Source organism: Electrona antarctica (genome assembly GCF_951216825.1).
Source record: "Electrona antarctica genome assembly, chromosome: 18".
Taxonomy (NCBI): domain Eukaryota; kingdom Metazoa; phylum Chordata; class Actinopteri; order Myctophiformes; family Myctophidae; genus Electrona; species Electrona antarctica.
Genome location: NC_136799.1, coordinates 38,668,346 through 38,691,555, shown reverse-complemented (window position 1 = coordinate 38,691,555; position 23,210 = coordinate 38,668,346). Strand labels below are relative to the sequence as shown.

At 41.9% G+C, this 23,210-nt stretch overlaps 1 protein-coding gene across 1 annotated transcript; it reads right to left on the bottom strand.

Annotated features, from left to right (window-relative positions):
• Positions 1–2,201: 2,201 nt before the first annotated feature.
• Positions 2,202–6,399, bottom strand: LOC306941638 (protein L-Myc-1b-like). Its single transcript, XM_079527198.1, has 3 exons — positions 6,081–6,399; positions 4,685–5,454; positions 2,202–3,759 (listed from the first exon to the last, which is right to left on the bottom strand). The coding sequence occupies exons 2-3, from the start codon at positions 5,337–5,339 to the stop codon at positions 3,119–3,121; spliced, it is 1,296 nt and encodes a 431-aa protein (XP_079383324.1). The 5' UTR covers positions 5,340–5,454; positions 6,081–6,399; the 3' UTR covers positions 2,202–3,118.
• Positions 6,400–23,210: the final 16,811 nt, after the last annotated feature.

The window sequence follows — 23,210 nt, the reverse complement described above, 5'->3', positions numbered from 1 at the left end:
CCCGAAACCCCGATGACCTTGGGATACATCACTGAGGATACGTCCCAGGTGCATCCATGCAATGTTATTTTCGTTCTAGTTAAGACATCAACATTTTCAGTTGTAAGTCGTTTTTGTTGAAAGACACAAAGTAAGAGATATATTGCTGAAGGTGTATATCACTCATAAACCTTTGTGTACATGTTTTAGACCTTACGTAAGGACGTTAAAGTACTGAATGCATCATAAGGCTTATGACAGTAAGCACAGCCCCACTGGGAATGAAACCAATAGCTAAGACTTCGGTTAAGACCTTGTCCATGACATTGTATGCACTTATAATTGAACCGGCGACCTCTTGAACTTCAGTCAAACACTCTACTATTCAATTATACAGTGGGGCGGCCGTAGCATAGTGGGCAGAGGCCATCTGGCATCCAGAGGGTCACCGGTTTGCCCCCCAGTCTTCCATGTGGAAGTGTCCCTGAGCAAGACACCGAAGTCCAGCTCCCCTAAATCTGTTCCAACTGCTTTGGATAGGTTCTAGTAGTCTAGTTTTGATTTCTTATCTATGTATTCTCCCCTCTTGTTGTATATTTGTTTACATTAATGCTATTATTGCTTCTACAATGTCTGAGGAAACGGAACAATAGAAATGTACTCTTATGTTACGTACCTATACACAAGATATAAAAATAAAGAAACCATGTTGTTGCAACACGTTGTGACCTTGTTGTAAATCTGCTTTACTATTCCACTATTCTTGAAATTGTAATCATGGAATTAGTACTGCTGCAGGAATGAGATGAAAGGATTCCAGACACACTTGCAGAACTTGGTACAACTTTTTATTTGCAAGATGCGGTTCTGAACTGATCTTGCCAAGTTGTTCGCAGTGCTGCAGGTATTGCTGGAATCATCTGATCTTATCTGAGCGTCTGAGCCTAAAGTGTGAAGTTCTGTGAAGTCCCTCTCAAGTGACCTTTGTCATGCAAAGGTCACTGGTATTGCGTGACCGTGACAAAACAACAAGTACAAGGCCCAGGTACAAATAAATCCAATCATGGATTGACTCAAATGTAATCAATCATGAGTGTATTTTTGTTTTTCGTTTTTTATACTGCATTGTTGACGTGTTACAATGTTCCTTAACCGCTAATTCAACAACCTAATACACCAGCAATGCAGCATGAACGCCAAGAGGACTTTCTGGAATTAATTTTGATAGAAAACATTGGCAGACCAGAGTGGATTCCTTTGTCCAAATATCCAGAGAAGCCATATTACAGCCATGATATTATTATTATTATGACGTATCGTATAGCATGAAGCAATGATACATGCTTGGCTTAATAGTGCTGCTATACCGAACCCATCTCAAAGTAGCAGTTAACACAATCCCTCTCTATGAACCCAGGAGACTGTTCTAAAGATACTGTGTGTGTGTGTGTGTGTGTCACTGTAACCTAGTTCAGAGCACATCAGGTGCCCAGCATGCAGCCAGCCACTGCAGAGGGGAGGATCCTCCGAGGTACCACAGACTCTTCAAGGACAAACCTCAAGGACACGTTGTTCTCTCTAACCTACAGTGGAGTTAGTAGACCGTACGAGATGTGCCCTGTGTAGCGTGAGAAGTACTACTCTGTGTAGTACAGATTGTACTATACATGTATAAGGTCTACTCGTGTCAGTCAATGGCTTGAATAAACCACTTGGGCAATTTCAGGGCATCCAGTTGTTTTATTTCACAGAGCATTATTTTGCAAGTATTAACAATGAGTGTGTGCTTAACTTAAACCTTAGAATACTTCATTGACCAGGGACCTCCAGGGTTTCGTACTTGGTCAACTCCTTTTTTCCCTCTACACCAAATATCAGGCTGAAAATAGGCGATCTACAAGCTCAAGCTTTGCACAATGTTAACCCCAGAATAGGGTTGCTAGGGGTCATGCGTTTAAAACATCTCATCTTATCCACCTGGCAAAAAGGTGCTGCCTGAACTGAAATTTAAAGCCGCCTATATTCACCGTTGTGTGGGCTTTTTCTTTAAGTTACTATAGTAGCAGTTAAAAATGTATAGTCATGATTTAGAGATGAGCACATCACAATTCTGTTGGTTTGGTCACAATAAATTGATTTTTTTTCAAGATTCATGTAGATATTCAATGATGCATTTGTGACACACAAATAAAAAGGAGAATAAAAAGACATGAGCACCAAGATTGTATGCAAATATGGTATCAAAATTTAATTGTTTCTGGTGATATGAGCATGCATCAAAATCAAGCCAAGAGGAAAAGCTTTGAAAATATCATCACAAAGTGACCTGTGAATAAAGTACAGCAGTGCTACTCTTATTTTATTTTTTTTAAACAATTTTTTTCAGATTTTTATTAACAAAATAAAGGCTCCCTGTTGGTATGTTATTATAGAAAGAAGCGCAGTTCAATTCCTGTTTTGATTCCATCTCCTTATCTGGAGCAAATAAGCTATATTTACACAACAATTTATACAGCAAAACAATCTGTCATGTGTCACCCATTCCTATGTACACAGCAAGACTTTCACCTTTCACTCCAATGCAAGTGTGCAACGATAATCATGTCAAACGACATTCCACTGAGAAAACCAGCAAACAAAAAACAGGCTCGATGGACCTATCTAAGCTATGCCATTACCAACGTTTCACCATTACAAACATTGTGCAAAATAAAGACAAAAAAAAAAAAAGTATACAGAGCTCTAACTTCCAGCCTTCCCCACAATGGGTTCATAGGCCAGTAAAGAGTTAACTTATGTCATAGGAAGCCCATAGCAATATGAATGAGGCATTTATTGATAAACAGAAGTCCATATCCTTTTAGATGAGGCATGTTGTTATATAAAGTCTGTAGCTTTTTTGAAAAAGTGACAGCCGATTAGACATTGAAGGGTACTTGGCTAAAGCTTAATTCATTCTCCATCGTGCGAGTGTGCTTCTACGAGCTAACAACTACAAGCTGAATGCGACGTGTCGTTAGCGTGTAGTCGTTAGCTTGTGGATCTGTTCTTTTTGGCAAGTTGACACCGTCGTAACATGGAGTACAAATTAGGCTTAAGAATGCAGCAGTTTATTTTGTGACCCCACGTTGTCTGGACCTCAGGAGCGTTTCAGCTCAGCTAGCTTGCGGAGGAGCTGCTGCTGGCGGGCTTTAAGGCGCTTCTTCTCCAGGACCTGGTGCTTCTCTCTGGTGTGCAGCTGGGCGAGGTACTCCGTGGCCTGGGTCAGGATGGCCACCTTGGGGGTTTTGGCCGACTCCACCAGGCCGGGCACCTGATCCCGCAGTGCCAGGAAACGGGAACGCAGGTCGTTCCGCCGCTTCCTTTCCAGGAAGTTGTGGTTCCGCCTGCGGTCCGTGTCCTCCGCGTCCGAGCTCTGACTGTCTGTGGAAAATGTGGACTGGGAGAGCGAGGTAGACGGGGACGCTGCCGCCCGCTGCTGTTGACAGGACTCCACGAAGGTACGTTTGCACTGAGGTTCATCCTCGTACTCTTCTTCCTCATCGTCGTCGTCGTCATCGTCGTCATCGTCCTCTTCCTCATCGGGCTCGCTGTCCGGCGAGCGGGCGGCATAGTTGTGCTGCTGCCGGTGGACGGACACATGGAAGCGTTTGGGGCAAGGGTCAGCTCGCACAGTGACAGTCATCGGTTTCCTGCTACGCACCAGCCGCGCCCGGTTCTGCTTGCTCTCCACGGTGACAACGTCAATTTCTTCCTCGTCTTCCTCGTCATCGTCCTCATCTGTGACAGCAATGACAAAAAAAACACCGGTCACTACACACGATTTAGGCATTTAGAAGATGATGTTAACTGAAGTGACTTGCAATGTGCAAGATCAGAGAAAAAATTCCCCCCAAGTAGACTGCAAAGCCACATCAAACGTTGAGTGGAACGTCAAAATTGCACTTCTAGCAATAAATACTAAACTAGATGGAAGGAAGTACTTTCCACTGACAAGTAGGTATGCAAATCAGCATTCCTTCGCTTCAGTCAGAGTGCAGGGGACTGGTTGAGATGTTAACAGAGTCGAGGTCATGCGTGTCAGCGCTCTGCAGGAATTCAGGCTATTGTCACAGGCGTTGGGGACTGAAGTATTATTCATTCGAAGTCAGAGGGCTCACGCCATTTAAAAGGCACTGAAAGAGTTTCTCTCACAGGCTGCCAACAGTGTGTAAAAGCAATAAATCATCCACACAGACAGACACACCCACTCTACTGCACTCCAATTGCAAAGCAAGAATATGGGGTTTATCTTATAGGAGAGGAATCCCAAACGCTTAACTGGACAAGGGCGCGTTTTTAAAAATAAATCAAATGTCTGTGTCAGGATGTGGCTGCGATCCTGTCATATATCAGACAATGTCACATTTTTGACCGGCGGAACATCATGTAATTTGGACTTGACTCAAGTCGATATGGTGCTCTGCAGGAGGCACAGCCCTCCAAAATTACGCATTGTTAGAGGGCATGTACACAGTAAAATCATCAGGGTTCACAATATCCGTTTGTAAGTCTGAGAGTGTACACAGATGGAACCAAATGGACCAGTTGGTTCACATCTGTGTAGTGTGTACACTCTCAGAGTTAAAAGAACTGAGGATTTCACTGTGTGCAATGCTGGAGGCAAGGGTGGGGTCATTCGGTACATCGTGGTCAGTTCACTTACCGGAGGAATCGGAGTGCGACTCGGAGCCAGATGATGCTGCAGGCAGCTTCCTGCAGCTGCTCGCCACTGCTGCTGCGGGGATGGTGAGGACAGACGCGGGGTCAACGCAGTCCGACGCCAAAGTGCGGGTCAGTGACGCATTAGGTGATGCCGATGAGGATGCGCAGTGCGCCTTGCCGGCTCTCACTGAGATCTGGGGCGCCACCACGGGTGGCACGCGGGCAGCCTGCTGGGCTACTGCAACCGCTGCTGAGGATGATGATGATGACAGTCTCTCGTTGACCTTCTCCAGCTGTTTGCTGGCAGAGAAGCTACTCCACATGCAGTCCTGAATAATGATGGAACTGAGGTTAATCCCAAACAGCTCCTCCGTGTCGGGCAGGAACTGTCCCTCGCACTCCTCGTCCTGTCCCAGCACCTTGGACAGCCAGCTGAGCTTGTCCCCGGGGGACAGGAGGTGCTTGTCCCCGGCTGAGAGGTGACCCTGCCTGGGACCGGCACCGCTCACGCTCAGTGTCCGCGTGGGTGACATGGGAGGGGTGGGAAGCAGCTCGAACTTTTTCCATATGTCCTCGCTCGGGGCGGTCGACTTGTAGAAATCCTCCTCGGTGTCGAGGCCGTCGTAAAAATAGTGCTGGTAGCAGTCGAACTCCATCTTTTTAAAGTTCTCTAGTAAAATCCGTAAAGAATTGGTTACTAGTAATAAGGGCGGAAAAAATGACACCAGTGTTCTTGATGAATGAGACTTGTAATGAGGTCCACGTTACAACCTGAAGGAACAAAAGTGTCACAAATTAGCGAACACGATCCGTGCAGTGTGGTTTTTAAAAGCAGTTAAACGTCACTTTTCAGCAGATGTGATCACATTTCAAAGCCCCGTCTAATGGACTATTAGGCGATCTAATAGCACAGCCCACTTTCTACAAATGGGACTACATTAATAATTGATTACATCTTGCGGATGTTCGCCTTGCAGTGATGGACTGTCCACTCAGAGTACAGACACACAAGGTTATTACATAAAGCCAGTTTATAACCTGTATGTGGTACTGTGCGGTTACTATGCACAATTATTATTTGCGTATAAAAAAATGGTATGCTAATCTAAAAGTCTAGTTTTATTGGACAGTCTGTCTGGCGTAGACTAACTAATACAAACAAGCCATGTCCTGAAATGCAGCCTGCGCTTTGTTCTAATTAGAAAGGCAGACAGACATGTAAGCCGGTTTAGAGACAAAAGTGGGGCTGCCGCTGTTATATACTAGGTTGTAAAAAAGGAAAGGGGGGGAAAAAGGGCACGGCTTTTATGAGGGTTGATTCATTGCCCTCAATTTCCTCCTCCAAAACTTTGCAGCTTTTACCACCCGGTTCAGCGATGAATAAACGAACCACTCACCAGGTTTAATGTTATCCACAAATCACGACACGCAGGGGAGAAATTCCAAACTCCCAAAACGCCGAGATGAGACAAATGGAAAAAGCTGTCCCGAGTTGCTGCGAGACGAGCCCGGCGTCAACCTGGAGAGAGACGGTAGGGTTTCCTGATTCCGACGCAGGTTTGCTTCTTCTTTCGCACAAAAAGCGTCAAGAACGAGACCTGGAACGGGCAGCCGTGTCAGACAGTCTCTAGTAGAAAAGCAGCACAGTGCGTTTTTCGCGCCAGTGAGATATCCTGTTATAAGATGATAAAGTAAAAGAGGGAGGAGACTCGGAAATATCTGCAGCGGTTGATCCGGGTAAATGGCGCGTTCGTTTGCATAGGAGGCGGGGAAAGGCACCCTGCGCCACGCCCAGCCTTAAAGGCCATTCATGGCATTAATAACTGAAAATATTTGAGCAATTATAAACGCCCTAAGACATCTAATGTTGTTCCAATGACTCAGGCTTAGATGTTGTTGATCACACATTGAATGCGTTCGCTCAAGATAGATAGATATAGACAGATAGATTAATTGATTGATAGCCGTGGGGGGGAAGCCTAATTGCTCAAGATATAACAGTAGTAAATAATGCAATATCAGTGCTGTGTTGCCCACATAGGCTGCAGCCTGCTGCACATAACCCATAACCTTATCAATAACCTTATAGTTCAAATCATACGAAACTGTCTAAATTGAGGTTCTTAAGATGTCCAATAATCTAAAAATAACTTCTCTCTTATTTCAGGAATTATTCATGAGTATTTCCTGAGTTGCATTTTATTGAAAGGTATGGCATTTCAAACACAATTGTCACCATTAAATGGCAATTGGATTTAAAAGGATTTAAATTTTAAATCTGTTTCTGTTGTAATTTGTGGATCTCCTTCCTAATTTGTATTACAAAGGGTAAATTGACACAACACAACACAATTGTCACAATTAAATGGCAATTGGATTTAAATTTTAAATCTGTTTCTGTTGTAATTTGTGGATCTCCTTCCTAATTGGTATTACAAAGGGTAAATTGACACAACACAACATTAGCATATTGAATTGAACATAATGTGACCTGGGATAAGGTGTATTCCAGTGGTGGAAAAGGGACTAACATGTTATACTTAAAGGACCACTTCACACATTTTTTTCTACTTGGTCTGTGTCTCATAGAAGGGCTGTGGTGGGCAGTTCAGAAACCCATCCACCAGTGACATCATCAATGGGGAAATCAAGCTAATAGAAACCGCAGGCTTTATATTCCTGAAAAGTTGCAATGCGATAATGGAAGCCATCGTTCTCACGATAATACAAATCTAAATATATATATATATTTTTTTTTTGTTTAAAAAAATATCTGCCTAACGATGATGTCACTGGTGGTTTCTGAATTGCCCACAGCCTTCCTATGAGACACAGACTCAGTAGAAATAAATTGTGGTATTTTATCATGAACATTAGTGAGGACCAATTATATGAAGATAAGTTGAAAAGTGGCAAAGTGGTCCTTGAAGTAAAAGTATGAATTCTGCAATATAGAAATACTCTGTTACAAGTAAAAGTGCGGAATTCACATTTGAGTAAAGGTGCAATAGTATTGGCATCAAAATGTACTTAAAGTACCAAAAGTAGAAAGTACTCATTGTGCAGAATGTTCCATTTCACAACTTTTCATATGTATAAAAATATTTTGAAAATAGCTATCTAGCTATCTACAACGCATTGTGAGCTTGTAGATCAGCTATTTTCAAATGATATAGGACTGGTTAATGTATGTTTTGTGAATAATCAAAATCTACAAAGTAACTAAAAACTGAAGTTTTCAAAAATAAATGTAGTGGAGTAAGTACAATATTTTGATCCAAGATGTAGCGGAGTAGAAGTAAATGTATTGTAAATTGTAAATACTCAAGTAAAGTAGGCTATACAAATATCTCAAAAGTGTACTTAAGTACAGTACTTGCTCGGATTGCAAAACGAGACATCTCTGAAGGCGAGATTGGAGGGATGTGTGCTATCGATGGGTGCCTCTCTGAATGGTGTGTTTTAAGTTTTTAGAAGTGTTTTTTCATTAATCATTTATCATCATTCATCATTATTGTATTGTTTGTGATATTATAAGGGATGTTTGGAGAGAGACGTTGATGCATTGGGAACAGAAAACTGGCACCCGCACTGAGCTTCATCCCTAATTTGGGCTAAGAAATCTATAAAAAAAAATCTATAGCAGATGTATAAACTCACACAATGTGACGCTTTGTGAGCTTATATATCTGCTATTTTCATTATTCATCATACAATGAAGTATAGGTCTTAAGTGGTTAAACATACAAGTAGGTATATTGACCCAAGGAATAATTTAGTGGAGAAGTAAACTAATATAATGTCATAGTCTGGTGTGGAGTCAGAATGTGTCATGCTCCGTGGTCTCATGAAGGTTGGGGCGAGTTTGGGGGTCAAAATTCTCACACGTCTCCCGACAAGACAAGGTCACTATGGTCGGATTATTATTGATCAGAGGCGTTCCCCCCCCCCCCAGCCCCGGTCGCATCCAGGCCACATTAATAACACTGATTAGCGATGGACATCTGTTGAGCCTGAGGTCAAACACACTTACAGCCTGCGGTGGTCAACCCTAAAAGCCTAAAAGTAGCGTCCCCTTATGTGAGATCTCCATTTAGGAGGACAGAGTGTGGGATCTGGTCAGGTCTGGCGTGGTTTAACTCGGCCTGTCTAATTACATTCTAGTAATCTCATCAATCCAGCTATAATTTCCCAGGAAGCTAATTCATGTTGGTGCAACAGTCGTGATTATTCTCCATATCCAATCACCAGTCAACAGGTGAACTGTTGACTCTGCAGTTTTACAAACTCTTTTTCATTTTAGACTATGTCAATTACTTTTACCCCCTTTTTCCTCCCAATCTATTTGGCAATTAATCTTTGGTACACATTTGTATTGCCACTTCTATTGTATTCCCTACAGTCTTCTATTGTACCCTACTGGCTCCACTGCCAGTGAGGAGCCCCAACCGAGAGGACGTAGCCGTAGCCCCTCTTCAAGTTTGTACAAATAGATTACCACTAGGAGTTTGCTGTGTATCACTTTTTTTCTGTTGCAAAACTGTATGCAAAACTGTGATATATACCGGGTGAACTACAGGAATTATTAACATCTTAAATGATCTTTTACTCACAGGAATGCGTAGGATTTGCGTATCTCATCACACTCTTAATTTCGGTAACTTCACATGGATAGTCACATGGACCACCCCACAATCTGCTACAATAAGGAAGCTTTCATCCCCATAAATAAGAGAGGAAACCTTTGCCCCCATAAAATTCAGATAAGGGACGATCCTTGAAGTGCTTTCACTTCATAATAAATGGAAACGTTTTTTTTATTTTTGGCATTCTATCTTTTATTTCAGTAGGCCTATAGACTAGACTAGAGTAATGTTTCTCAGCATGAGGTCCGTTGTCCACGGACCCCCAGGGGTCCTTGAGGCGTTACGGGCCTGTAACTCTAAACTCTGAGAGGGTACAAATGGAACCAAATGGGTCCACGTGGTTTCATTTGCACACACTCACAGTTAAATTGACACAGATTTTTCTGTGTAGTTGCCTAGTTGGTGACCTATATCAAAATGCAGACTTTTTAAAAGGCTGAGAATCATTGGTGTGTAGAGCATTGGTTCTCAAAGTGGGGTACAGGGACCCCCAGGGGTCCTCTTGGGGAGGATCCAGCAATATTAGTTAATAAAGAATCACAAATATTTCAACCTTTCATATTTTGGCTAAAAATAGGAGATATACAATGGATCTGCTAAAAAATCCTGAAGTGCATTATTGAAAATATTTGAATAAAATAAAAAATACAAAAGTACAAAAATAAATCATAATAATTAAAAATAATTTAACACGCATTTTTAACACATCTTTGCTTCTGGGGGTCCCTGATACAACATATTTTCAGATGGGGGTCGCGGCCCAATATATATCAATTTGGGGGTCCTTGACATAAACAAGTTTGAGAACTACTAGTGTAGAGAGATGAAAGAGATGAAACCAAGGGCAGGGAGAGAGGAGAGACATATGAGACAAGACGGAGGACAGGGGGTCGGATTCGAACCTGGGTCCTCCTCACGCTCGCTAAGAGCATATGGTCAGTGCATAAACTGGCTGAGACACCATGCAGGCTTCCCCCCCCCCCCCCCCCCCTCTCCGCCTCCAAGGGATGGCAAGTTGGGAATGTTTTTTTTTCTCCCTCAGAGGCCTCATTGATGTTGTGACAATGCTTAACACTAAACAATGCATCTCCTCAACTCATCTCCAGCTTAACTTCGAGTAGCTGCCATTGTTGCCATGCTCATTGTTGGAGTAGCATAATGTGTGAGGGGAGGTGGGGGAGGGGCAGGGGGATTCACCTTTCACCCTCGGGGTGTACTCATGCAGTACACATTAACACCCACTGGTAAGCCACCGGGGGAATAGCAGAGAGAGTACACTGGTGGAATTTGGAGGATTTTTGGCGCAATCCCTCTGGGATTGTCCTCAACACCAGAGGTCCCCCTGACTCCCCTTCCCCATAACCCTGATGACACCGGGACCCCTATAACCTCTGACCTATGACCCTTCTCCTCCCACCCTAATAGATTGGACCTGAACCAGATTGAAATGAGCCCTGTCACCCTACGCTTTGAGAAAAAAAGAGGGGGAAAAAAACTGCCCTGTAAATGAGAATGAAAGACAAGAAAAAACCCTATTGCTCCCCAGGGGATGGATAACGTCCTATTGTGACACACCCTCAGTGTGTAGGGACAGTGATGAGTTGTATGTAAACTTTACTGCTGTGACATTTTGCATATTCATAGACACACGCTGTTGAACCTGCAGGGTATCACTGATGATGACTCGGTGGAAGAAAAGGGAGAGAAATGCATGATCTCAACCAAGAATAGTGGTGGTTGCATAATTGCATTGTTATTGATTGTGTCAAATGTATTTTGGTAGCCTATAGTTGTGTTATTATTAAACAGGGTAAATTGTGGAGATTCTACTACTTAAGCCCCCCATACACATGTATCATCGTACGACAAATATCGAAAGTAACTGATTGAAAACCATTAGAGACATATCTGTCATCACAAAGAAAGATAAAGAAAGAATAACTCAGCCTTCATTTGTTTCTCAGTCTGAGAAACAAATGAAGGTTGAGCTGGGCTGCCACCTGGTGTTTTAAAGGTGTAAGCACATGTCAGGGAGCCGTCTGAGGAAAGGCTCAATACAACAAAGCAGTAAGATCGGTGCAGCTGCATATAAGGATGTCCTAATTAATATCTAATGAGCAGCCCCTCCGGTTCAGTGAAATAGTTCTTCAGTCATTGATGCAGCAATCATTTAATGTATTTATTTATTCATTTAATTTATTTTATTTTGTATTATGATTTTTTTTATTTTTTACACCAGGAGATGGCAACATTGCACAACAAAGTCAAGGTTGGGAGGTCATTTAGAAAAATTATCCATGTCAAATTGTAAATAATTCACATAAATTAAAACGAATGGCCACTTTTTTCAGATTTATTTTTGTTTGTGATTTTATGCCTACATTTCGGATAGGTCCCTAGAGGTCAGTAATAGAGAGACAGACGGGGCAGTATAGGCTCCCCCAAAATCATTGGTTTATTCATAGCATTATGGGGTTAAGGCCAAGGGCATTGTGCAGGCCAAGTCTTCCTGCCTCATCTTCAGTGGTGGACAGTATCTAAGTACATTTACTTGAGTACTACTGTACAGTCTGTACTTAAGTAATACATTTTGAGTGTCTCTACTTTACTTGAGTAGGCCCAGCCCTACCTGGGCCCTCATCAAACCCTGTACACTCAAGACACTGCCCCCTCTGCCACCCTTAGATCTCCATATATGGAGCTGACCTGTTCTGACATTCTATATGTTGATCTGACCTCATCAAACCCTGTACACTCAAGACACGCTCCATATATGGCCAGTACATTATTCATTCCATATGTTGATCTGACCCCCCATGAAAGCGCCAGCGCTCGCCCAGCAGTCTGCTGTAACCCAGGCGGATATGTATGTTGATCTGACCCCCCATTCCAAAGCGCCAGTGCTCGCCCAGCAGTCTGCTGTCACCCAGGCGGATGCGTGCACGCTTCTTGCCCTCAGGTGTCTAACTGGTAGTAAAGAAATTATATTTTCATTTCGGGATGACAATTTTAACCAATCAGGAGAGCCCAAAAAGATAATTTATCATAATTGTATAATGTTTCAGTTCCAATTGTGTTCTCCTGATTGGATAAAATTAGTATTGCACCCTGAAAATGTAATTTATCTTTGTTAAAGAGCTGAAGACACAGGGAAACCCCTGTTACTGTTACACTTCAAGGAATGAATATAGAGCTGTTTAATACTTATTCTAACCAAAAATATCACTTCAAGGTCAGGATATGGTTTGAATCTAAAGGCAACAACTTCACAGACTTTCAAAAGCTTCAAATTTAGCTTTGTAGAAGATGGAATGCGATTCCATAATTGCACGCTCAATCATTTACTGCGGGTGAAAACAAGTTTTCAAGTCATTCGCGTTCACACAGGAAATGTGGGACTTTGTGTCTTTCAATTGGACCACTTATGATTCCTCAGCTATGCTCATAAATGTGGGGCAACAGAAGATGTACAGTAGGCCTGTATATGATGGGTGAGATCCAATTAAGTACATACTGTATGTCCATGTGAGACAGAGGCATGTCTGCATGACCTCTGTGGCGTGTACTGAGCTCTTTCTTTTGGTAGGAGGGAGGGGTATAGATAAGGAAAGGCTGACGTAAAGGACAGGGGGTGTCTCCATGAGTGTCGAGTGGTAGCAGTAGCCATTGCCAAAATACTGGTGACCTAAGGTCTCAGGACCTGAGGACCTGAGGCCGATTCTACTAATGCCTTCCTTCTAAATAAGTAGTTCTCACAAGTCACATGTAGTGCAGCTTTTTAGTAAGTATTTCCATTTTACTTTATACTCCACTACACCTCAAAATTACTTTGTAGATGCGATGCCTTGTGAGCTTGTAGTGTTTTCGAACGATTGACACATTTTGATAACTTGTGAATTGGGACATTGTGCATATTGATTAGTTTTACTTTTGATATTCAAGAATATTTTGATGCCAAAATACTTTTGTACTATGTAAAATGTTGGACTTAAAGTGCTTTTATTTTTTACCATTGAGCTAATAGAGCTGGCCTGCTTGCTCAGGTTCTGTGACATGACCTTTGACACGATCTAAATGTCTGATAGCAGGGAGACAAAATACAACCACCCCAATTGTATAAGTTATATTGTACACATACAGTTGGGTGCCACCGATATTGTCCCTTATCATTTGACCCATTTAGGCCTGACCTCAAAATTTAAAAAAATCCTTCTAAATCCTCCAGTTTTCTGAAATAAATATTTTCACGATTTTTCAAAAATAGCAGACCTGGTGCGCTATGAGCTTGTAGATCTGCTATTTTTCAATAGCTAAATTATAACAATGTTTAAAACACCAAAAGGGGTTCCCGCCCAAAATGGGTTAACTGTCCTTTTGCGCAGATCACGCAAACCTCAGCAAAAAGAAAAGGACAATATCGATGGCCTCAAACTATACATGCTCTACCATACAGACTGGACAACATTTCATTTTATTCATAAAACAAAAGTAGTTACATAGTGCCGCTTTAAGTAAATAAATAATCAGCATACTTGTGAGTACCAGTGAGGCCTCAGTGTCACACGTGGCCAAAATCAGCTGATGGAGGTGGGAGGTCAGGTCAGATTGAGAGGGAGGGGCCGCATGAGGGGGCCCAGGAAGGGAAAGAAAGAGGAAATGGCCCTGTAACAGACTTTACTACAGCTGTGTCTGTATGATATGAGAGAGAGAGGAGTGTGTGTGTGTGTGTGTGTGTGTGTGTGTGTGTGTGTGTGTGTGTGTGTGTGTGTGTGTGTGTGTGTGTGTGTGTGTGTGTGTGTGTGTGTGTGTGTGTGCATAAGTGTGCGTGTGTGTGTGTGTGTGTGTGTGCGCGTGCATAAGTGTGCGTGTGCGTGTGTTGAGCTTCTTTTAGTTTTAACTGACACCTCGTGCCCTCGGGCATAATATTCATTATTTATGAATTGGAGAAGAAGTCATGATACAGATCTCTAAATATTCATAATTAGGTTTGAGTTGACGGCACAACATTTGCATGTATTACAAACACAGGTGGAGCAGTTGAGCAAATTAGAATGTCATGGACCTAAATGGATGATTTAACACTGGTCATAATAGGAGCCATTACATTACATTACATTACATTACACTTGTTTACAATGGTGGGCCCTATTGTAAACAAGTGTAATGCTTTATGGTGTCGTCCACTCACAGTTAACAGTTTTTTTTGTATTGAGTTGTACTTGAAACGTACTGTAATTCTGCAAACTATTAATAAATCAATCAATCATTTGGTCTGTTTTTATTCAAAACGTTTAGAAAATAGTATATGAGATAGGGCTTTTTTAAAGTTGATTTGACACTGGGGATTTTCATGTCGTTAAGCCATTTAGATCGCGGCCGATTCTAAAACACCTTCTAAATTCTGAAAAACCTTTATTAAAAAAAAATAGTAATAATAACTAGAAAAGGATCGCTGCAAGCAGCGATAAGGCCGGACCAAGCAGGAAGGCAATAAGAATAATATGCACAAGAAACATGGAAGACTAAACTTGAGAAAAAGACCATGGAATTGTGACAGGGTCGGTTTTTTATAGTGGGGGGCAGGTACAGGTTCTTGCAGACTCATACACAGAGTTGGCGGTGCCAAGATTTGAACCCATGACTTTGTGTTGCAAAGGCAAGAGCTCTACCTACCGAGCTAACAAGCAAAACCATTCAGTCTTTTTGTAGCAAGTTGCACAAGGATAACTAATGATAAGGTGGGTATAAAGATTTATGAATTGACTGCGTATAAACCAGAAAATATACCAGATTCGGATGAGGAGCTCAATGAGTGAAAACCAATGAAATTAGTCTGAAACAGGGATTAAAGGTTAACTGAAAAATTATTATTAAACTTCAGAGAAAATAAACAGCTTTGAACATTCATGAAAAACAAACAAATGGGGCCCACTTTAAGTTGTTGACTTGAAAAGTCCCAGTTCAGTTCCTATTCAGTTCAGGGAAAGCAGTCTCTTTCTCCAATTTCTTTATACATGTTTCTCACTAAACAAATCAGTTTCTAGCATTGTTACGGCCCTTTAAACTTGGCTCAACCAAGGGCTAACATAAAAGGACACAAAGTCAGATCAAAAGTTTACAAAGATATTACACATTTATTTAAAATCCTGCATTGCAAAACAGGGACTGATTGACAAGAATACTTACGACCAGCCCATCTGAAACTTAACTAATAACAGCAACAACTAGAAAAAGTGCCCTTCTGGGCACAGGTCTCCACCAGGAGGATAGGAAAGTGTGTGTGTGTGTGTGTGTGTGTGTGTGTGTGTGTGTGTGTGTGTGTGTGTGTGTGTGTGTGTGTGTGTGTGTGTGTGTGACGCGACTTGGCCTGTTGTAGCGCCACCATGAGGCTGATTTGAAAACTGTCAAGTGGCATTTCTTCCTCAGCCTAATAGTGGGAATAGGCATGCACAGTTTCACCGCAATCGGATGCTGCGGTGAGGAGTTGTGGCGATTTCTACAAAACGGGCTACTCCTGAAAACTTTAGAAGCCAATCGTAGCCAATCATGGATAATTATGAGAAATCAAACAAATCACATGATCACATGACTATGGAGAGCATGTGTACCGATTTTAGCGTGAAATTTGGATAAAATGGAGTAATATTAGAAAATGTGTTTTACATATGTCGGCCTCCTGGTGGCGCTATAAAGAGCAGATGTGAAAAATTCCAGGCAAAGGTTTTTCCTTGACCTCTAGGGAGTGTGCATACATGGTTTTACACAGATCGGTGCAGTTATAGGTAAAAACACAAATCGGCCAGTTATAGCGCCACCATGAGGCTGAGTAGAAAATATTCAAGTGGCATTTCTTCCTCGGCCTAGTGGGAATGTGCGTGCAAGATTTCACGGAAATCACACGATGTGTTCATGATTTGCAGCATTTTGTTTGAAACGGAGCACTCCTGCAAACTTTGGAAGCCAATCGTAGCCAATCAGGATGGAGTCTGAAAAATCTGAAAGACCCGTTTCGTTGAATGGCTCTAGAGAGACTGTGTACCAATTTGCGTAATGTTTGGACAAAATCTGTAGGTGTACTGTCAAAACATTTGTTTTGCACAAAGCGGCCTCCTGGTGGCGCTATAACAGGCCAATGTGAAAATTTTGGAGCAGAGGTTCAGCTCTGGCATCCAGGGAGTGTGTGTGCAGAGTATGGCTGCGACCAAGCCAACGGTGCCAGAGATTAGCTGTTCACAGACGGACGGACACACGGACGGACGGACGGACACACGGACACACGGACGGGCGGACGGAGTGCAAAACATACTCTCTCCCCATGCCTTCGGTCTGATGGAGACAAAAAGGGAACACAACTGTTCAGTTTGGGTGTTTGGGAGACAATGAGCTGCTGGCCACAGGTCCACTTATATAGCCTGCAACTAATCAAGAACAGCTGACTAAGGGTGTGGGAGCCAGAAATCCCAGGTGATTGACAGGTGAGGCACTTTAGACCAGCAGAGGTCAGCAAAGCCACAGGCACTACAACAGAACAAAGTAAAGACACAATTTCACAAAACGGCAATTTTCATTGGCTCATAAAACCTTCATTTTTTCACTTAGAAAAACGTACTATACTTTCCCATGTCCGTATAGGTCCAAAGTTCACGTGTAGAAGTTTTCGTGCATTTTGATCAAAGATCCTGGGAGGAGATGCATTTTAATTGATTTTCATATAATTCAAAATGGCGGGTGATCTAGAGGTCAGAGGTCAAAAGTAACAGCGCGGAACTTGTTCGGCATGAGGAGACGCATATGTGTGTCAAGGTTTCATTGCCGACGGTCAAACGGTTCATGAGCTATGCGTGGTCAAAGTTTGCATTTTCAATATAGCGCCACCCTTTGGCCAATGGTTGTGGGCTTCGCATCCTCACCGTTTGGCATGGCCCTCTACCATATCTCCAAATTTCGCGAAAACCGACTGCACGGTTCAGCCAGAACTGCTATTTTTGGCGGAAGAAAATAAATTACAATTCCGGCAATTTTCATTGGCTCATAAAACCTTCATTTTTTCACTTACAAAAACGTACTATACTTTCCCATGTCCGTATAGGTCCAAAGTTCACATGTAGAAGTTTTCGTGCATTTTGATCAAAGATCCTGGGAGGAGATGCATTTTAATAGATTTTCATATAATTCAAAATGGCGGGTGATCTAGAGGTCAGAGGTCAAAAGTAACAGCGCGGAACTTGTTCGGCATGAGGAGACGCATATGTGTGTCAAGGTTTCATTGCCGACGGTCAAACGGTTCATGAGCTATGCCTGGTCAAAGTTTGCATTTTCAATATAGCGCCACCCTTTGGCCAATGGTTGTGGGCTTCGCATCCTCACCGTTTGGCATGGCCCTCTACCATATCTCCAAATTTCGCGAAAACCGACTGCACGGTTCAGCCAGAACTGCTACTTTTGGCGGAAGAAAATAAATTACAATTCCGGCAATTTTCATTGGCTCATAAAACCTTCATTTTTTCACTTACAAAAACGTACTATACTTTCCCATGTCCGTATAGGTCCAAAGTTCACATGTAGAAGTTTTCGTGCATTTTGATCAAAGATCCTGGGAGGAGATGCATTTTAATAGATTTTCATATAATTCAAAATGGCGGGTGATCTAGAGGTCAGAGGTCAAAAGTAACAGCGCGGAACTTGTTCGGCATGAGGAGACGCATATGTGTGTCAAGGTTTCATTGCCGACGGTCAAACGGTTCATGAGCTATGCCTGGTCAAAGTTTGCATTTTCAATATAGCGCCACCCTTTGGCCAATGGTTGTGGGCTTCGCATCCTCACCGTTTGGCATGGCCCTCTACCATATCTCCAAATTTCGCGAAAACCGACTGCACGGTTCAGCCAGAACTGCTACTTTTGGCGGAAGAAAAGAAATAGCAATTTTAAAAAAGGACCAAGTTCTTTCAGAACTGCTTGGTCCTTTAATAATAATAATAATAATAATAATAATAATAATGTTGCTATAACATCTAAAATGACATAGATGCTGAAAGGTATAAGCTATAGGTTCAACAGGTCTAAATGGAACATCTAAAGATACTGTTTAACTGAAAGAAACAGGAGGTGCAAACAATTTGTAATGTTCGTTATCCAATACATTCATTAAACTACTATAAAAGCCTACTTAGACTATTTAACACATGCGCGCGCACGTGCGCACATACACACACAGATTTAGTGGTACGTTTTAATTCAACAGCACGCCGCTGCTTAGCAGTGCCAGTGAGTTAACTAATAAGCTGCAATGTGAGCCCTGGTTTTACGCTGTCAGGTTGTAGAGGTGGTGTTTCGTTTTAGATGACCACTAAGTTCACACACACACACACACACACACACACACACACGCACATGCACGCACGAACACGCGCATGCAGTAAAATCGTGAGTGTCAATGTACATAACACTCTGGACTTTACAGTGCACAGTGGGAACTAAATGCCAGACACAGGAATTGTCAAGAATGTTCATCAAGTTGTCAGTAGAACCTTGTTATGATTTATGACCTTTATCTGCTTGACCCAGTGCACACAGGTGGTGAATCAATCCTCTAATCATAATTGATATGTGATACGATGACCACACTTTATCAGAGAGACTGATGATGTCTGTGCACAATGATTGGAGATGCATGTTCTATTCCTATCCATTCTGTTCTTGTCCTTGTCTCATATCTTCTGGTCACGCCATGTGTCCACTGTCCAATACTGTATATTCTTTCTTGATGTGTGTATTAAACTTCAGAAGTTGTGTGATACTGCCTATTGTCATCATGTTCTCTGCGCACACGAGTCAGACTGAAACATCACTTACCACCGTTAGTTAGAGGGAGACTCTTTAGACCACATGGTTGGTCAACCGAAAACCACAACAACCCTCACTCTTATAACATGCCCAGCATACTGTAGGGTTGAAAGTGGTTAAGGTTAAAAGCGTTGCTGTCGGGCAGAAACCTCTTATCTCCATGTTTAAAAAGTAATGTCCTAGCCTACTCGATCATACAACAGCGTCATACAAAAGCATAAAAAGTATCAGATTGCACAGTGCTTCGAGCTAGTCTATCTGCTACTTTTGAATTTTAATCCTGAAAATTAACAGTTTTGGACACATGAGGTTTACACCCGACAGAGACGATATGTTGTAAAGAGAAATCGAAAAACTTGTAGAACATGTGACATGTGAGAACTTGTAGAGCAAGCAAACATTATGTTTAAACTTTCACCCTCACTGTTATTTTCACTCTGGAGTCTAAAAAAGGATGATCCCTTTTTGACACACACAGTGTCGATTGCACTGAGGGCTTTTCTGTGTATGATGTAATGAACACCTTTTTTTTTACTTGGTGGGTTTAGGTTCTGCTTTGACTGACACCTTTTCTTAAGCCTTAACCACACCAAAGGGTCGAGACGGTTTTAGCGTTGTCCCTGCGGTGTGATATGTCTGGTTGCACGTTGACCCACGTTGACCCTAGTGATTCAACGCATGGAATTCAATGTCCCAAACCACACCAAAGGGTCGAGACGGTTTTAGCGTTGTCCCTGCGGTGTGATATGTCTGGTTGCACGTTGACCCACGTTGACCCTAGTGATTCAACGCATGGAATTCAATGTCCCAAACCACACCAAAGGGTCGAGACGGTTTTGTTTGTTTGTTTGTAACCTTTATTTCAGGGGAATCCAATTGAGACCAGGGTCTCTTTTTCAATGGCGCCCTGTATACAAATAAGAACATTTACATTTTACATACATGACATGGACACACAGTACAACAAATATAATACACAAGCACATACACACAGAAACAAAACCTTGTAACCAAATGTTACAGAAAGCAGGTGCATATGCCTTCCTCTAGTGTGAGGTCAGTTAAGAGTCTCTTAAAAGTAGTAAACGAAACGTTTACTACTTTTAAGTTAACTCCTTGCAACCGTTTGGACCCAAGAAGTTGCATGGTGACCCTTTGGTGTGGTTAGAGCTTTTAGACTTATACCAACCAGCATGCATCCTGTATACCTACAGTATACCAACCTATACCAACCCCTAGCATCCTGACATTGACATGAATTAAAAGTTCAAATAACATAAAAGTAAACCATCACACTCGTGACTTTTATCTCTTGAGATTCTAACTTTTTGTGTTGAATTGCTTGACCTCCAACTTGTCAGTAAATGACTACATGGACGGTCATCAGGTCATTCAGTTCACTGTTTCTCAACTAGTGGAATGAGTTTTGTTTTTTAAATCAACAAATCCTACATTACTAAATGCATGGGCAATACTTCCACAGACCACCTGTTGAAAATCCCTGATCTAGAGAGACAATAAGCACAGGATATTTGAACATTAGACAGGATCTCAAACAAGCTTTTTTGTCCTGTTGTGACAATAATACCCATATTGTATAAGTGAAAATGTAAGGAAAAAAAGAAATAAAAACAAACTGTTTTACAAGATCCATTATTGTGCTCAAAAAGAGCATTGCAGTTTACCCTAATTTGCAATTCTGTCGAGATTACACATATTCTGGTCTATACTTGCAGATGATTTGCATTATGGAAGGAGGTTTATCACATCGCCATCCAACGTGTACTTATGACAGCTGGAAGAACCTGCCATGGATAAATAATAAATAAATCAGCGTCACATATTGTATGTCTCTCACAAAGACCTGCTGTGCAATTTAACCTTTGTCGCTGCATGGATGAGTACAGGGGCGTGGTTAAGGCGAATATTTTGTAAAATGTAGAAAAACTTGTAGAACATGCAACATGTGAGAACTTGTAGAACGAAACTCGGTTTAAACTTTCACATGTTTTTCATTCGTATTTGACTCAAGCACACTGATTTTGATGTCACACAAAATGAAAACTCAGCACCTCTAGAAAAACGTGTTTGCATTTTCACAGAAAATCTCGGAACATTTCTGAATGTCACTGTCACAGAAGAGAAGATGGGTTCTAATAACGACATGGCTTCTATGTAGATCTCGGACATTGCCACATTGCCATTTTTGTCTCCCCCCCCCCCCCCCCCCAGCCCCAGAGGACCAGATCGAGGTCTGCAGGTGGGTTATGCCAGCCCATTCATCCAAACAGAAAAGTCCTGTCTGATTGCATTAAACAATGTTAAACTCACCAACATTGCAGCTGTATGAAAAACTTGAATTATCCTCTTTCTATCTGCAAAGTTTTTGTTTCATAAAAATCCACCATAGAAACGTTATGAGCTAACTTTCTGTCAAGAAATGCCCTGCATTTGATTATTTTTCTAAGTGTCAGAGTTTGGAAGTGCTTGTTTTCAATAACACAACATTTTGTTGCCTCCTGCATTATGTGACATTTAGAAACAGGTGGTACGCAGGACAGTTGAGTGATTTCCAACGAGCGCTTCCAAACTCCAACACTCCATGCTGCTCAATGTTTTGCCACTCAGTCTAGATGAGGAGGGCGTGTCCTGATGGGAAAATCATGCCTGTCCATCCTCGGTCTCCAGCATGGTGGTGTTACGGTGAAATTGGTGACATACCAAAACATGTGACCATCTTGTGGACTTCACATAACGTGTGTGAACATAAATCACTGCTGTTTGTTAATTAACAAGGTTAAACCTATAGTGGTATTTAGGCCACGTATGACGTATTGCAAGACCCAAGACCCTGTTATATGAAGTCCACATATCGCGGCAGCGGGCAGCAGTGGCTCAGGAGCCATTTGTTTAGTCAGTTCACACCACTCAGACTAAGTGGCAAGTATTGCCAGGCTTTTGTGCCTCTCTGACTGTTCTGTGGATTGCAGTAACATTCGCTGAGCCTCTGAGCTGATTAAAAAACAACTGTCCAATACGTATAATTTTGATCTAATTCTCTTGCCAGATACCTCTTTTATTTTCCTGTATGTTACAGGTAGCCCATAGCAAGAAAATTCACACAAACATATTTGTTTATTTTCGTAGTTTCTTGTATGGCTGGAAAGGTCTCTGTCAAGTTGGTCAGATGTAACACTGGTAACATTGGTGAGTTATGCCTCTCTTGTTATACCTCAAGTCTCTATTTAACCAAGGCTCAAACACAGAACTAAGACTAGAACTAGACTTTGAATACCAAGAAAGGAGCTCTTTATTATAAACAAAAAGAAGAAAAGCGTACCCAATCTTTAAAATTACAACAAAAATAAGGGTAGGAGATCCAAACCAGAAAGAAGAAAATTATGGGGACGCTTACTGGGCCAACCATACAATGGGCCTGAAAATATAATCTAAACTAAACCAAAAACTCAAATCTGGACTGCTGAAAATCTTCCACCCCAAACAAAAATAACAATTGTGAAATAAGAAAGGATTAAAAACACGCACATTCTTAGCATATATTGTAAGTGACACATTTAATGTGCCCCTTTTAAATAGGATTTTCTGCACATGGTCCCAACAGTCAAGAACTGCCTCTGCTCAAAAATGGCAAAAACATGTATTAGTGTTATCCTTTTGGCTGGCACTTCACAAGGACTGGTGTGCTGTGCAGTGTGCACCTTTGGTAACCAGGGTTGACAGAATTAAGGACCGATATATTCGAAAACATTAGCACAAATCACTTGCTTAATCCATAAATAAGCCTATACTAACTCATTTAAGTCTATGTTCTCAGAAAGTAAGTTAGCCTACATGAGCTCATGATTTTTGTTTCATAAATTCCAAAGTAGTGTGGCCTAATCTATTCCCTCCACTTTCTCCTTAATGGCACACACAGCACGCACACACACACACGCACGCACACACACACACACACACACACACACACACACACACACACACACACACACACTGACACACACAACCGAGGAGATGAC

Coding starts and splice junctions, on each gene's coding strand:
- LOC306941638 (XM_079527198.1), bottom strand. CDS start 5,339: ATGGAGTTCGACTGCTACCAGCACTATTTTTACGACGGCCTCGACACC. Junction 3,760..4,684: donor GTCGCACTCCGATTCCTCCG/GTAAGTGAACTG, acceptor TTGCTGTCACAG/ATGAGGACGATGACGAGGAA.